Source organism: Scyliorhinus canicula, chromosome 16, assembly GCF_902713615.1.
Source record: "Scyliorhinus canicula chromosome 16, sScyCan1.1, whole genome shotgun sequence".
NCBI lineage: Eukaryota > Metazoa > Chordata > Chondrichthyes > Carcharhiniformes > Scyliorhinidae > Scyliorhinus > Scyliorhinus canicula.
In genome coordinates, this window is record NC_052161.1 from 55,892,888 (window position 1) to 55,906,394 (window position 13,507).

Sequence of the window (13,507 nt, forward strand, 5' to 3'; positions counted from 1 at the left end):
CTGACCCTCTGAAATGGGGGTATTGCATCCTTTAAGCTGAAGCTCTGTGTCTATCCTTTCTGTCCTGTGGCGTGGCATGTGGCTCAGGAGAAGGCAGCTGGTATTCTGGTGCTGGTGCTGCTTCTTTTGTTCCTCATTAGAGGTCCAAGGTTGAACTGTATAAGCTGCTGCCATAGCTGTATTGAACGCTGGCAGCAGAAAATCAGATCAAGGTAAGTAAACTCACCATGCTCAATTTGCTGTTTGCAATCATGCAGCATAAGTTGTTTCCTTTACTATTGGTATTCTTGTGTGCTGTCCAGATGAGTGTAAGATGAAAAGTTTCAACAGCATGTCTCTTTTTTTTCAATAATGAATTGACAATTTAAATTACTTACCCGATAGTTTCACAGGGCTCCCTGCTTGCCTCCAAATGTGTTCTAGTTAAGCATGAAAGAGAGGGGGATCATGTTCGATTTCTGGCCTGCTGGCACTTTCCGGGGCTTTAACCACCAGCCCTACCCCTCTCACCACCGTGACTACACCCGAACCTGCCCCTCCCCAACCCTTGGCAGTTAAAATTCTGCCGTGTGTGTCAGTAGCTGCCTTTAGAGATGGGACTGGTCCAGCAACCTCTATGACCTGGAGATGTTGAAGTGCCAAATTGTATTTGTAGCCAAAGATCTTTGCAATCTGAACCCCTGGGATTAGGAAGAAGCCCTTGAGCTCGCTTCTGGTACATTGTAGCCTTTCCAAATGTGGTAGTCGGTATTAGGGTACTTAGGTTGGCAGTACCTGATGCTGTAAGATCATTGGTGTTGGAGGTACCTGATACTGTAAGATCATCGGTGAAGCCTGCCTGCTGGTTCTGTCCAGTAAGGTAGAGTATAAGAGTCTGTGTTACCCTAGCTGCTGCATTCTGTACCTGCGCTGCTGGGGGAAACATCTAGTTCAATGAAGCCTTCAATTGTCCTACAATCTAGCTTCGGGAGTTATTGATCGTGCATCACCAATTTAATTTGCAAGTATTATTTTCACTTGCGCTTCACAAAACGCTCGCTCCTGTAACCCACCCGTTGACTCCACCCCCTCCCCCACCGCCGCCCAAGGACTGAATGTATCTGTACTGGTAAAAGCAAATTACTGCGAATGCTGAAATCTGAAACATAAACAAACAATTCTGGGCAATCTCAACAGGTCTGACAGCATCTGTGGAGAGAAAAGGGAGCTAACATTTTGAGTCTGGATGACTCTTTGTCAAAGCCAAACCTCCCTTCTCTCTCCACAGATGCTGTCAGACCTGCTGAGATTGTCCAGGGTTTTCTGTTTTTGTATCTGTACTGGTACTTGCCAGTGTAGCAGTGGGTAATGGATAGTGCTGAGAGGTACTCATTTGAGGCTGGCAGCTTTTTTAGAGAGTGAGTATCAAGACCCCATTAAAACAGATTTTTACATTCAAAACACACAGTGCAGAATGTTGCAGTGTGTGATGGAATGGGGAGATGAGAATGAAAAGCAAAGGATAGCATTAGCCATGAGCTTGGGAGATTCCTTCATACTTATTTTGCCCTTGGAGTTATACCATGAATGGGGGGAGACAGTGGCATCATGGTAATCTCCCTGGACTAGTAATCCAGAGAAAGAGGCCAATTTTCTGGGGGACACGTGCTCAAATCCCACCATGACAGTCGGTGGAATGTAAATTCAATTAATAATCTGGAACTATGGGCGGTACGGTAGTGCAAGGGTTAGCACTGCTGTCTCACGACGCCGAGAACCGGGGTTCGATCCCGGCCCCAGGTCACTATCCATGTGGAGTTTGTACTTTCTCCCTGTGTCTGTGTGGGTCTCACCTCCATAACCCAAAGATGTGCTGGGTAAGTGGATTGGCCACACTAAATTGCTCCTTAGTTGGAAAAAATAGAATTGGGTACTTAAAATTAAAACATATTAAAAAAAATCTGGAACTAGTCTCACTAATGGTGGTCATGAAACTACTGTCAATTGTCACAAGATCCCCATCTGGTTCACTAATCTTAAGGAAACCTGCTGGCCTCTCTGTGACTCAGACCCACAGCAACGTAGCTGACTCAGAACTGCCTTCTGAAATAGCTTAGCAAGGAAATTCGGGATGGGTAACAAATGCTGGTCTTGCCAGCGATGCCCACACCCGGTGTATAGAATAAAGGGAAAATATTATTACCTCCTATGCTCAGCATTCCTTGGTATAAATCAAGGGTCTTAACTGGGATATTACTTTCCCCACTCTATAACATCAGCATTTCTCACTTGTGATCTTCTGCAATGAAAAACCAGGAAAAAAATTAGCATCAAGATTCAGGTGCCATGGGTAGCAGATGTTTTGTGAATATTTTTGTAATTTGCCACAATTAGACCAAGTAGCAATTACGTGATGTACAGACAATGCAAAGTACCCTGGAATAAGATTAGTACCTCTATACATTTCGAAGATATAATAGTTCCATTCTGTAGAAAGCCTAATGGGGTATAAAAAGTGCAGGGGTGAAATAAAAAAAATAAATTAGGAAAGTAAGAAGAGGGTTGAAATAATATTGGCAAATAAAATCAAGGAAAACACAAAGATGTTTTATATAGATAAAGAGAAAGATATAACCAAGTAAAGAGTAGGGCGGATTAGAGATCAAAAAGATAGCTCGTGTGAAGAGCACAAAAAGGGCGGCACGGTGGCACAGTGGTTAGCACTTATGCCATTCATTGCCTCGGACCCAGGTTCAATTCTGGCCTTGGGTGACTGTATGGAGTTTGCACGTTCTCTCCATGTCTGCATGGGTTTCTTCCGGATGCTCGAGTTTCCTCTCACAATCCAAAGATGTGCAGGTTAAGTGAATTGGCGAAGCTAAAAAAAATTGCCCCTTAGTGTCCCATATGGAAGTTAGATGGGGTTATGGGAAAAGGGTGGGTGAGTGTACCTAGGTAGGGTGCTCTTTCAGAGGGTCAGCGCAGACTCGATGGGCTGAATGGCCTCCTTCTGCACCTGTATGTATTGTATTCAATGATAAAGCATACATTAGTTAAGGAGGAGAGTGAAGTATTAGATAAGATAAATAGGGAGGAAAATTTAGGGCATTAAGCATCCTTGAAAGTGGATAAATCTTCAGGCCTGGATGAAATGTATCCTTGGCTGCTAAGCGATCAAATGGCAGACACTTTAACCATCATTTTCCAATTCTCTCTGGCTATAGATATGAGGCGAGGAAACCTGGAGGACAGCTAATGTTGCAACATTGTTTGAAAAGGGAGGAAGGATAGACTCAAGAAATTGCAGGCGAGTCAGCCTAACCTCAATGTTGGGCAAAATATTAGAAAGCTTTCTGATAGACTGAATAAAATCATCATTTAAAACCGGTCAGATGAATCAAAGAGAGCACAAATTTGTTAAAGCATGGTCATATCTGACTAACTTGATTGAATTTTTTGAAGAGGTAACAAGTAGGGTTACATGGGTTTAAGCAAGATATTTAACAAGGTCCCACATGGCAAACAAAATTAAAGCTTATGGGATCCAAGAGAAAGTGGCAGGTTAGATTCAAACTTGGCTCAGTTGCAGAAGCAGAGTTAGGTTGATGGGTGAATTTGTGACTGAAAGATTGTTCCCAGTGAAGTTTTCCAGGGCTCAGTACTGGGTCCCTTGCTGTTTGGGGTATATCTCAATGATTTAGACTTACGTGACATTAAGGAGTTATAAAATTATAAAAAAATTAGTTGTGTGCTTGATAATAAAGGGAGAACGCCGTTGGCTGCAGGAAGGGATCAATGGACTAGTCAGGCGAGTAGAAAAGTGGCAAATGGATTTCAATCTGGAGAAATGTGAGGTAATGTTTTTGGGGTAGGCAAAAAAAGCAAGAGAATACAAAATAAATTGTAGGATACTCAGAAGCGTAGAGAACAGACGGATCATGTCCACAGATCCCTGGAAGTACCAAGATGAGGTGGTGATGGGAAACTTTTTTTATTGGCTGAGGCCGAGAGAATAAAAGCAGGCAGGTCATGCAGGTCAACGGTATAAAATACTACAGAGTTCAGCTAGAGAACTGTGTACAGTGCTACTCACCACATTACAGAAAGGATATAGTCGCACTAGAGACGGTACAGAGGAGATTTATAAAGATGTTAGCCAAAATGCTGGATTTTAGCTATAGAGATAGGCTGGGGCTGTTTTCTTTGGATTAGGGGAAGCTGAGTGGAGATTTAATTGATGTGTATAAAATTATGAGTGTGGATAAGAAGGACCCATTTCCTTAACAGAGGCCAATAATCGAAGGGTGTAGGTTGAAAGTAAATTGGTTGAAAGATTAGAAGGGAGTTAATGTGTAATTTCTCTTTCACCCAGAGAGTTGTGGAGGTCAGGAACTGCCTGGAATGAGAAAGAAACCCTCATTGCATTTAAAAACAGATATGTACTTGAAGTGCTGTAAACTACATGGCTACAGATCAAAAGCTGGAAGGTAGAATTAGGCTGCCTCTTCTTTGCTTGACAGGGTCATAATTGTCCGAATGGCTTTCACCAGACCACGGCTGACACGGCTGATCTGAAACAACATTTTGGGATATTTTAATAAAATAAATTCAATATTCTCATTGCTGTTTTCAAATAAATTTTATTATCAGGCATTATTAAGGCAGTACTTAACTGTGCAATTTGTATAAGTCACCAATTAACACTGCTTTTCTTCACAGAGATCTTAGAGGCAATTCTTTCCACTGTGACTGCAAACTGAAATGGTTGGTAGGATGGTTGAATAGCACTAACGCAACGGTTGGTCAGACATATTGTGCAAGTCCAGGGAAGTATAATGAAACAAAACTAAACCTCCTTCCACTGAAAGAATTTGACTGCTTGACTGCAGGTGATTCAAATAAGACACAAAGATACCTTTGAATTGTGAACAGTGCTACTTTTGGAATTTCCATGTTTGATTTACCCATCAGTCTAAAAATGTACAAATCTCAAAGTTAGGTGAACAAAAATAGATTGAGAATTTTGTATTCTGCTTCATTTCTGTTATTTATCCATGCATGTCCGCCTTTTAGTCTTTTTTCTGATGAGACAGACTGATCTGGGCTGTAGACGCCACCACTGGAAATTATTAATGTCAATATGTGATTTGATCAATAGAGCACTATGTTGTTAATCTGATTCTCATTATTTATTTCTCCTGCCTGCAATGCTAGATGAGATAGTTTGCTAGTGTCTTGTTTTAAAATATTTTTATTTGGTTCTCAACATTTTAAATTCTTATACATAAAACAATACAAAACATCAAGAACAGAACCCCCTCCCCCACCAGCCAATACCCCAGTAACTCAAAAAAAAAACTCTCCCCCAACCCCCAAAACCCCCCCTCTGCTTCGTAGCTGACGGTAACCAACCCTTTAAAGTGTAGAATAAACAGACCTCATCTCTTGTGGAACCCCTCCATCTCCCCCCTCAAAGCAAACTTAACCTTCTGCACAGGAACTCCATCAAATCCCCAAGCCACACTGAGGCACAGGGACAAGAAGCTGACCTCCACCCAACAGGAATCGTCTGCGAGAAATCAGCGAGGCGAAGGCTAAAACATCTGCCCCCGCTCCCATCTGTAGTTCCGGCAAGTCCAACACCCCAAAATGCATTGCATTGTATTCTGCTTCGTTTCTGCTATTTATCCGTGCATGTTGCCATCCACCTTTTAGTCTTTTTTCTGATGAGGCAGACTGATCTGGGCTGTAGACGCCACCACTGGAAATTATTAATGTCGATATGTGATTTGATCAATAGAGCACTATGTTGTTAATCTGATTCTCATGGCTCCAAATCCACATGCAGGACTGCCGACATGGTGCTGAAAAACCTCCAAAATTTGTCCAACTTCAGGCAGGACCAGAACATATGTGCATAACTGGCCGGACCTCTCTCACACTGCTAACAAGTGTCCTCCATTCCCTCAAACAACTGGCTCAACCCCAAGCTCCTCAAGGGAGCCCTGTGCACCAACTGTAATAACCCCAGCCTCGCACAAGAGGTTGAAGCAGTCACCCTCTGCAGTACCTCATACCACAATCCCTCCACCAGCGCCGTCCCCAGCTCCTCCTTCCACTTGGCCTTAACCCCCTTCAGTGACACCATATCCTCTGACGCCATATCCTCCTCTAAAATCTTCTCATAAGTTGCGGAGATGACCTCCCTGTCCTCCATTCCAACCCCCTCACTGACAACACCCCCTTCAATAATGAGGAGGGCGGTGTCACCGGAAACGTTAGGGGAACTTTTTTGCAAAGTCCCACACCTTCATATACCCTGTGGAACCCAAACTTCTCTGTCAACTCCTCCAAACTCGCAAACCGTTCTTCCAAAATTAAGTTATTTATTTCCACCCCCTCCCCGAGACCTAGCATCCAGCCTCGCCGGCTCAAACACGTGATTCTCTGGGACTGGCATCACCGTCGACCCCGCCTCCAACTTAAAGTGCTGCTGAAATTGTCTCCATAGTATCAAAGTGGCCACCACCAATGGACTACCCGAGTACCTCCCTGGGGCAAATGGGAGCAGTGCCATTGCCCGACCCCCTACAAGAGCCTGCTTCCATCCTCATGCACATTGCCTCCGGCTCCCTACCCCAGCCCCGCACCTTCTCAGTGTTCGCCACCCAATAGTAATACAACAGATTTTGAAGATTCCAAACTCTCTGACTGTCGCCCTCTCTGTAGCACCATCTTCCGAATCCTCACTACCTTACCTGCCCAAATGACGAAATCAACTGTTCCACCCCATAAAAAAATGCCTTCAGCAAAAAGACCGGTAAACATTGACATAAAAATAAAAACCACGGCAAGATATTTATCTTTACTGCCTGCACCCTGCCTACCAATGATAGTGGGAGGCTGTCCCATCACAACAAATCTGCCTCGACCCTACCTACCAGGCTTGTAAAATTTAATTTATAGAGCTGGGCCCATTCTCGAGCCACTTGCACCCCAAAGTACCTGAAGTGAGTAGTCGCCACACAAAACGGTAATCCCCACAATCTAGAAGAAATCAAAAAACATTCGCTCTTTTCTAAATTCAGTTCAATGGGCAAGGCCCAACGCCGTTGTGAAACCTGGAGAGGTTCACGACGGGGTCGGAAGCCTCTCCCGGCCCCCTATTCTCATCTACCCGGGGGGATAGGCGGGCCGTACGGGGAAACTCGGCGGCCGGGCCTTGTCCCTGGCTTCAAGGCCCGGCGCGTCAAGAATGATGCCGCAGCGGCACCTGATGACGTCAGCCGTGCATGTGCAGGTTGAACAGCTGAAACCCGCGCATGCGCAGTTGCCGTCTTTCCCCTCAGCCACCCCGCAAGACGTGGCGGCTTGATCTTGCGGGGCGGCGGAGGGGAAAGAGTGCGTCCCCTTGGGACGCCGGCCCGTCGATCGGTGGGCACCGATCGCGGGCCAGTCCCCTCCCGAGCACGGTCGTGGTGCTCGATCCCCGATCCGCCCCCCCCCAGGCCCCACACTTACCTGGCGCGCCATGTTCACGAAGGCAGCGACCAGGTGTGGTTGCCGCCGTGAGAAATGGCGGCCCGCGTTTCTCCGAGCGCATGTTGGAAAACCGGACACGCCTTTTTGTGGGGGGTGGGAGAATAGCGGGAGGTGCGGGAGCGTACCTCCCGCTATTCTCCCACCCATCGTGGTTGTGGAGAATCGCGGCCAATATATCCTGAAAAAGCCCCAAACCACTTGAGGAGCCCCATTATATCCCCCACCTTGGGAACCGGTTAGAAAAATACAACAGAAGATCGTCAGCATACAGGGACACCGTATGCTCCAGCCCCCACCCCCTTACTTGGCATCCACATTTAGCAAGGATATTGGCCGTTACAACCCACACTCCGCTAGGTCCTTATGCTGTTTAAAAAACAGTGACTTAGATGCCTGTCCCATTGTCTCTGGGAGCACCCTCTCAGCCACCACATCTTCAAACGTCTCCGCCAACAGCGGCGCCAACCTATCCAAAAACCTCTTAAAGATTTCTACCAGGAACGCATCCGGCCCCGGTGCTTTACCCGTTTGCATCTTCCCTGTCACCATCCAAACCTCCTCAATCCCCACTGGCTCCTCCTCAGCTACTTTAGGACACTTCAGCCTCCACCCCCATATCCGACTCAACCTCCGGCAAACTGCCGCTCAAACTTCACCACCATCACCTTGACCAGCATGTTCACCATATTGGATGCTGCCCCACCCGGTGAGCTTGCCCACGCCATCTTTCCTCCCACAGCATTCCGCACCGAACCCGCACTCTCTGGCGGACTAGTGTTCCTTTCTTTTCGTCCCGTATTCTTCCATTGGCTTTTCAACATCCTCTAATACCACAGAAGACTGATCATAGAAAATTTCCCCCCAGATCTGGGTGAATTTGCCACAAAACTAAAGCTCTAGCAAGAGCCACCCAACGTGCGACCTCCACGTACCTGTCGCCACTGGACGTGAGTTTGCTACTGTATTGATATTATCAAATAATTTGATTCTTACTTTACCATTTCGATTCAATTTGATCATTTTAGTTCATTTTGGCTGGGGATTTTCGAGTCCCACCCACGGCAGGAATTGTCGTTGACGGGTCAGCTAAATGCTCATTGACGTCAGGCGGCACCACGTGATCGGAAAATCCTGGCCAACATCACCAGAAACTTCTAGTAGCCTCTCCCCTCTGCGTGAATGGGGCATCCCTGTGGAACAATGCTGCCTAGCTCTATATTTAGAGTGGCCTACATCAAAAAGCAGTCTCTTCAGCATGCAAACTTTCTGTTCTCATTCGAATATGCATCACCTTACAAACGTGTCTATTCTGTTCTGCCCTGTGGATGACATGCTTGAGTCACTTACTATAGGAACAAAAATACTTTATTCTTGCATTCCTCATGGCTTTTATCTTCACAATACCTTCTTCCAGGTGGGTTGATCCTAAGGTTAAAGAACTCTACCTATCCTTCATGATGATGGTAGAGGTTCGGAGACCCACACGGTAACCTACTATTCAGAGCCGGCTCTCGACTTGCCTGGCTTGTCTGAACCGACATCCTCCAGAGTCTAACACTCCTCGAGCAAAGGTTTTGCTTCACTTTTAATTATTTTATTAATCATTTATTTTGATTTTATTTATATGCTTATAAAATTATTTTACTTGGGCGGAATGGTGATGCAGTGGTTAACACTACTGCCTCTAGGTGCCGAGGACCTGTGTTCACTCCCGGCCCTGGATCACTGTCCCTGTGGAGTTTGCACTTCTCCCTGTGTCTGCGTGGGTCTCACCCCCACAACCCAAAGATGTGCAGGGTAGGTGGATTGGCCACATTAAATTGCCCCTCAATTAGAATTTTTAAAAAAATTACTTTTCTCTCAAGTTTGGTTCTTCTTTTCACTAGAAAGTACCAAATGCACCAACTTTAATTTATGGAGTGCTTTTAATGTACTAAAATATTACAAGATGCATTATCAAATAAAAGATTATACTCAGCCACCTAAGGAGATATTAGGGCAAATGTTTAGTCAAAGAGGTAGTTTTAAGGAGCACCTTAATGGAGGAATGAGAGCCAGAGAGGCAGAGATGTGCATGAGGAGATTCCAGAGCCTAGCATCTTGGCAGCTGAAACCATGGTCAATAATGGTAGAGCAAATAAAATCAGAAATGCTCAAGAGGCCAGAGTTGGAGGAGTGCAGATCTCCAGAAGGTTGGAGGAAATTACAGAGTTAGAGAGAGGTCAGCCACTGAGGGAATTGAAACCAAGAATGAGAATTTTAAAGTTAATTGGGTACCTGCCTCAAGGGTCTTGGTGGGTGGGAGTTGGACCAGGGACAGCAGAGTTTTGGATTACCTCAGGTTTATAGCTGGTAGAACAAGGGAGGCTAGCCAGGAGTGCATTGGAATAGATCAGTCTGGAGGTACCAAAGGCATGGATGAGTGCTTCCATAGTAGATGAACTGAAGCTAGGAAAATTACAGAGGTGGAACTAGGATGAACCAGTTGTGGCATGGATATCTGTTTGGAAGTTTATCCTAGGTCAAACATGATGCCAAGGTTGCAAACTTTCCGGCAGACCCAGATGGTTGTAAGGAAGAGGTATTGAACCAGAGGCCGGGGAATGGAGTTTATAGCAGTTTTTGCTTGCACATAGTGCCCATTGGTACTACCCTGAGTGGCCCATCTCCTAGTGCCTGGTGCTTTCCCAGTGCCTAATGTCCCTTAGGGCCAATTGGTCACAGCATTACAAAAACTAATTTCATTAAAAGGTAAATTTCAGTCATCTGGAATATTTTAAACTGGTGAACTAATTGCAGGAGAAGATCACCGAAAAGCTCAATTTTCCTGCCCTAGCTTCAATGACGTGTGAATATTTAAATACTGATGAATAGATACATTTGATAAATCATTTCTTTTTCATAGATTTTGTTGTTTACCAGACCTTAAAATTTCAGTCTTTGTCAATTGAAAGCTTCACGTACATGAATGACATTTATGTGGCGATTGCACAACCTGTGGTTGGGAACTGCGCCATCCTTGAATGGGATCATGTCGAAATGGTCTTCAGGAGTTTCGACAACATTACTGGTATGAATGCCTCTCATTTAAAGTGGAAAAGATCATTACTGTTTCTTTGTGCATTGTTTCTGATTTTCTTTTGCTTCTTTATACAGGCTCCTCTACAGTATTCTGTAAACCATTGATCATTGAGGGTCAGCTGTTTGTAGTTGTTGCTCGGCTCTTTGGTGGCTCTCATGTGTACAAGAGGGATATTTCTGCCAACAAGTTTATTAAAATCCAGGATATAGATGCTCTAAAAATCAGAAAGCCAAATGACATTGAATCATTTCAAATAGACGGGGAATGGTTCTTCATTATTGTTGATAGCTCCAAGGGTGGGACTACAACTGTATATAAATGGAGTGGAAATGGATTTTACTCTCATCAGTCATTGCATCATTGGTACAAAGATATGGATGTGGAGTACCTTGAAATAGCTAACAAACCACATTTAATCTTATTGAGTCTTTTTCAACGTCCTATTCTCTATCAGTGGAACAAAGGGAAGAAAGAGTTTGTCTGGCGTATTGACATTCCTGAGACAGATAATGTATATGCAGTTAAACATTTTAAAATCAACGATAGTTTATATATTTGCTTAACAAGATTCCTCGGCGATTCCACAATAATGAAATGGAATGTCTCCATGTTTGTGGAAGTACAGACGTTTCGGTCACGAGGATCCATGGTACTGCAGCCTCTTAAATTAAATAAATGGCAGTATGCCATTCTGGGAAATGACTATTCATTTACTGAGATTTTTCAATGGGACACAGCCAAAGGAAAATTTATGAAATTTAACGAAATCATCATTCAGGCTCCAAGAGCATTCTCTTCTGTCTTGGCAGATAACCGTGAGTTTTTGTTTGCCTCAAGTTTTAAAGGAAATACACAAATATATGAACATATTATAATTGACACCAGTAGGAAATAAAAATACTGACTCAAATGTGTTCACATAACAGAAGAATACTTCTTGAAGCATCAGAAAATACACATGTATAATGGATATAATGAGGTCCATGCATACTTATGCAATGCTATATTTTAAAATGAAAGCTGTTGTAATTAATATTGCAAGAACAATATTTTGTGTTACTTTCCCCTAATGTTACAGTAAAGTAATATCTACAAGCAGATCCTCACTGAATGAACTTACATTTATTCATTTGGCACCTTTATCTTTTTTTCATTTCATTTTTTATGCAGAATCCTACCATAGGCAGGTGGGACTTGTCAAAGACAGCTATGGAAACTTCTGAAATCATTATGCTAATGCATGATCAGTTATGCTTAGTCATCGAAGGACACATAATTCTTGCAACTACATATTATTCTCAAATGTGTGTAACAAGTTACTAGATCTCGATAACATGGTGGCCACTGAAGCATCATCATGTATATGGTTAAGTGCACAAATCACCTATTAAGTTGATATAGCTTTTTTTTTACCGTAGATAGTAAGACTAAATGTAACAAGGATCATTTGCTTAGGTTACTGTAGGTAGTGAAATCATAAAGATGCTTTTCTGAATTAACTTAAAATGTCACATGGACCAGAGTAATCCTTCCAACAGTTCAACATGCCCTATTCTCATTTCCAGTCATTACCAGTCTTAAACCTAGAAATTACTGTTGATATTATCAATGGATGAATGGGTATTACACATGTGACATTCTTGTATTTACTATTTTAGGAGAGACTTTAACCCACTTAAAACAGCAAAACTCTGTATTAAAAAGGGCTATATGATTAAGTGTTAGTCCACAGTTATCACAGGTAAACTTTTAGCGTGAACTTTGATATAGAAATCTGTATGTAAACACTCTGGGTTGAATTTTGGCTGTTATTCTGGAATTCCGATGGTTCTTCTGGCAAAGTTATGGTGGACACATGGAGATCTGCTTACAATTTCAAAAGAAGCAAAGGAAATGGGTTTGTAATAAGGCTGAGATTTTCCATTATAAAATATACAGCAATCTTTAAAAATCCCTGCTGGGATTTTAAGATTTTTGAAAGATTGCTGTATATCTCAGCCTTATTACAACCCCATTTCCTTTGCTTCTTTTGAAGTTGTAAGCAGACCTCCAGCCCCTAGTTTTAAAGTTATATTGATTGCCTCTGAAGAGAGGGGATTCCCAATATCTGCCATACTTACAGCTGTTTTCCTGAGCTCCAGATATCACTGCCGAATATCCTTACTTTTTCATTGGAATATTCTGCACTTGTTCGGAAGAGATGCTGATAAATCCTGATAGATTAAAAGACCTCTCGAAAATGTTAATGTTTATGTTGGCTTTGAGTTGGTGTTCACATCATTTTGGAAGATGCATGTGTGACATGTCAGAATTCAAATCCACAGAGAATTATTTAAGAAAGAACAGATACCTTCTAAGCTGCTCACAGCTATGCAGTGATCAAAAGTACAGACTAAATATTTCATAACAATTACAGTATTAAAATATTAGCCCATTTTTTGATTCTATTTATAACTGTGATATGCAAATCAAATGTTTGTATGATAAATTATATTGCAAACACATTTTATTAACAGATATCCAATAATAAAGTATTCATTTTTTAAAAAGTTACTTTATTCTCATTTTTCACATTTTCTCCCAAACTTACACACACCAACAATAAACAAGAAGCAGTAACAAATATAATGTCAATCCCCATATCAACAACAATCCCATCCTCCCACCAGCCCCCAAACAACTTCCTGCATGTTCACATAAACAAATGACAAAAAGGACCCCTGCAGGGGGTCGGAGAATTCCGCCCCAGATCAGTCCATAAGAGGGTCGTTTAGGAATCTCGTAACAGCGGAGAAGCTGTTTTTGAAACTATTGGTGCGTGTTCTCAGACTTGTGTATCTCCTGCCTGATGGAAGAAGTTAGAAAAGTGAGTAAGTCGGATGGGAAGGGTCTTTGATTAAGCTG

The 13,507-nt window shown here is 43.0% G+C and overlaps 1 protein-coding gene across 2 annotated transcripts in view; it reads left to right on the forward strand.

The window, feature by feature from the left end:
- lgi1b (leucine-rich, glioma inactivated 1b) overlaps positions 1–13,156 on the forward strand; it is a 56,174-nt gene extending 43,018 nt beyond the window's left edge. For both annotated transcript variants that reach the window (XM_038822058.1, XM_038822057.1), the window contains 3 exons: positions 4,699–4,868; positions 10,427–10,591; positions 10,678–13,156. In XM_038822058.1, the coding sequence (XP_038677986.1) occupies positions 4,699–4,868; positions 10,427–10,591; positions 10,678–11,498 (1,156 nt within the window). In that variant the 3' untranslated portion in view covers positions 11,499–13,156. The remainder of the gene's footprint in view (positions 1–4,698; positions 4,869–10,426; positions 10,592–10,677) is intronic.
- Positions 13,157–13,507: the final 351 nt, after the last annotated feature.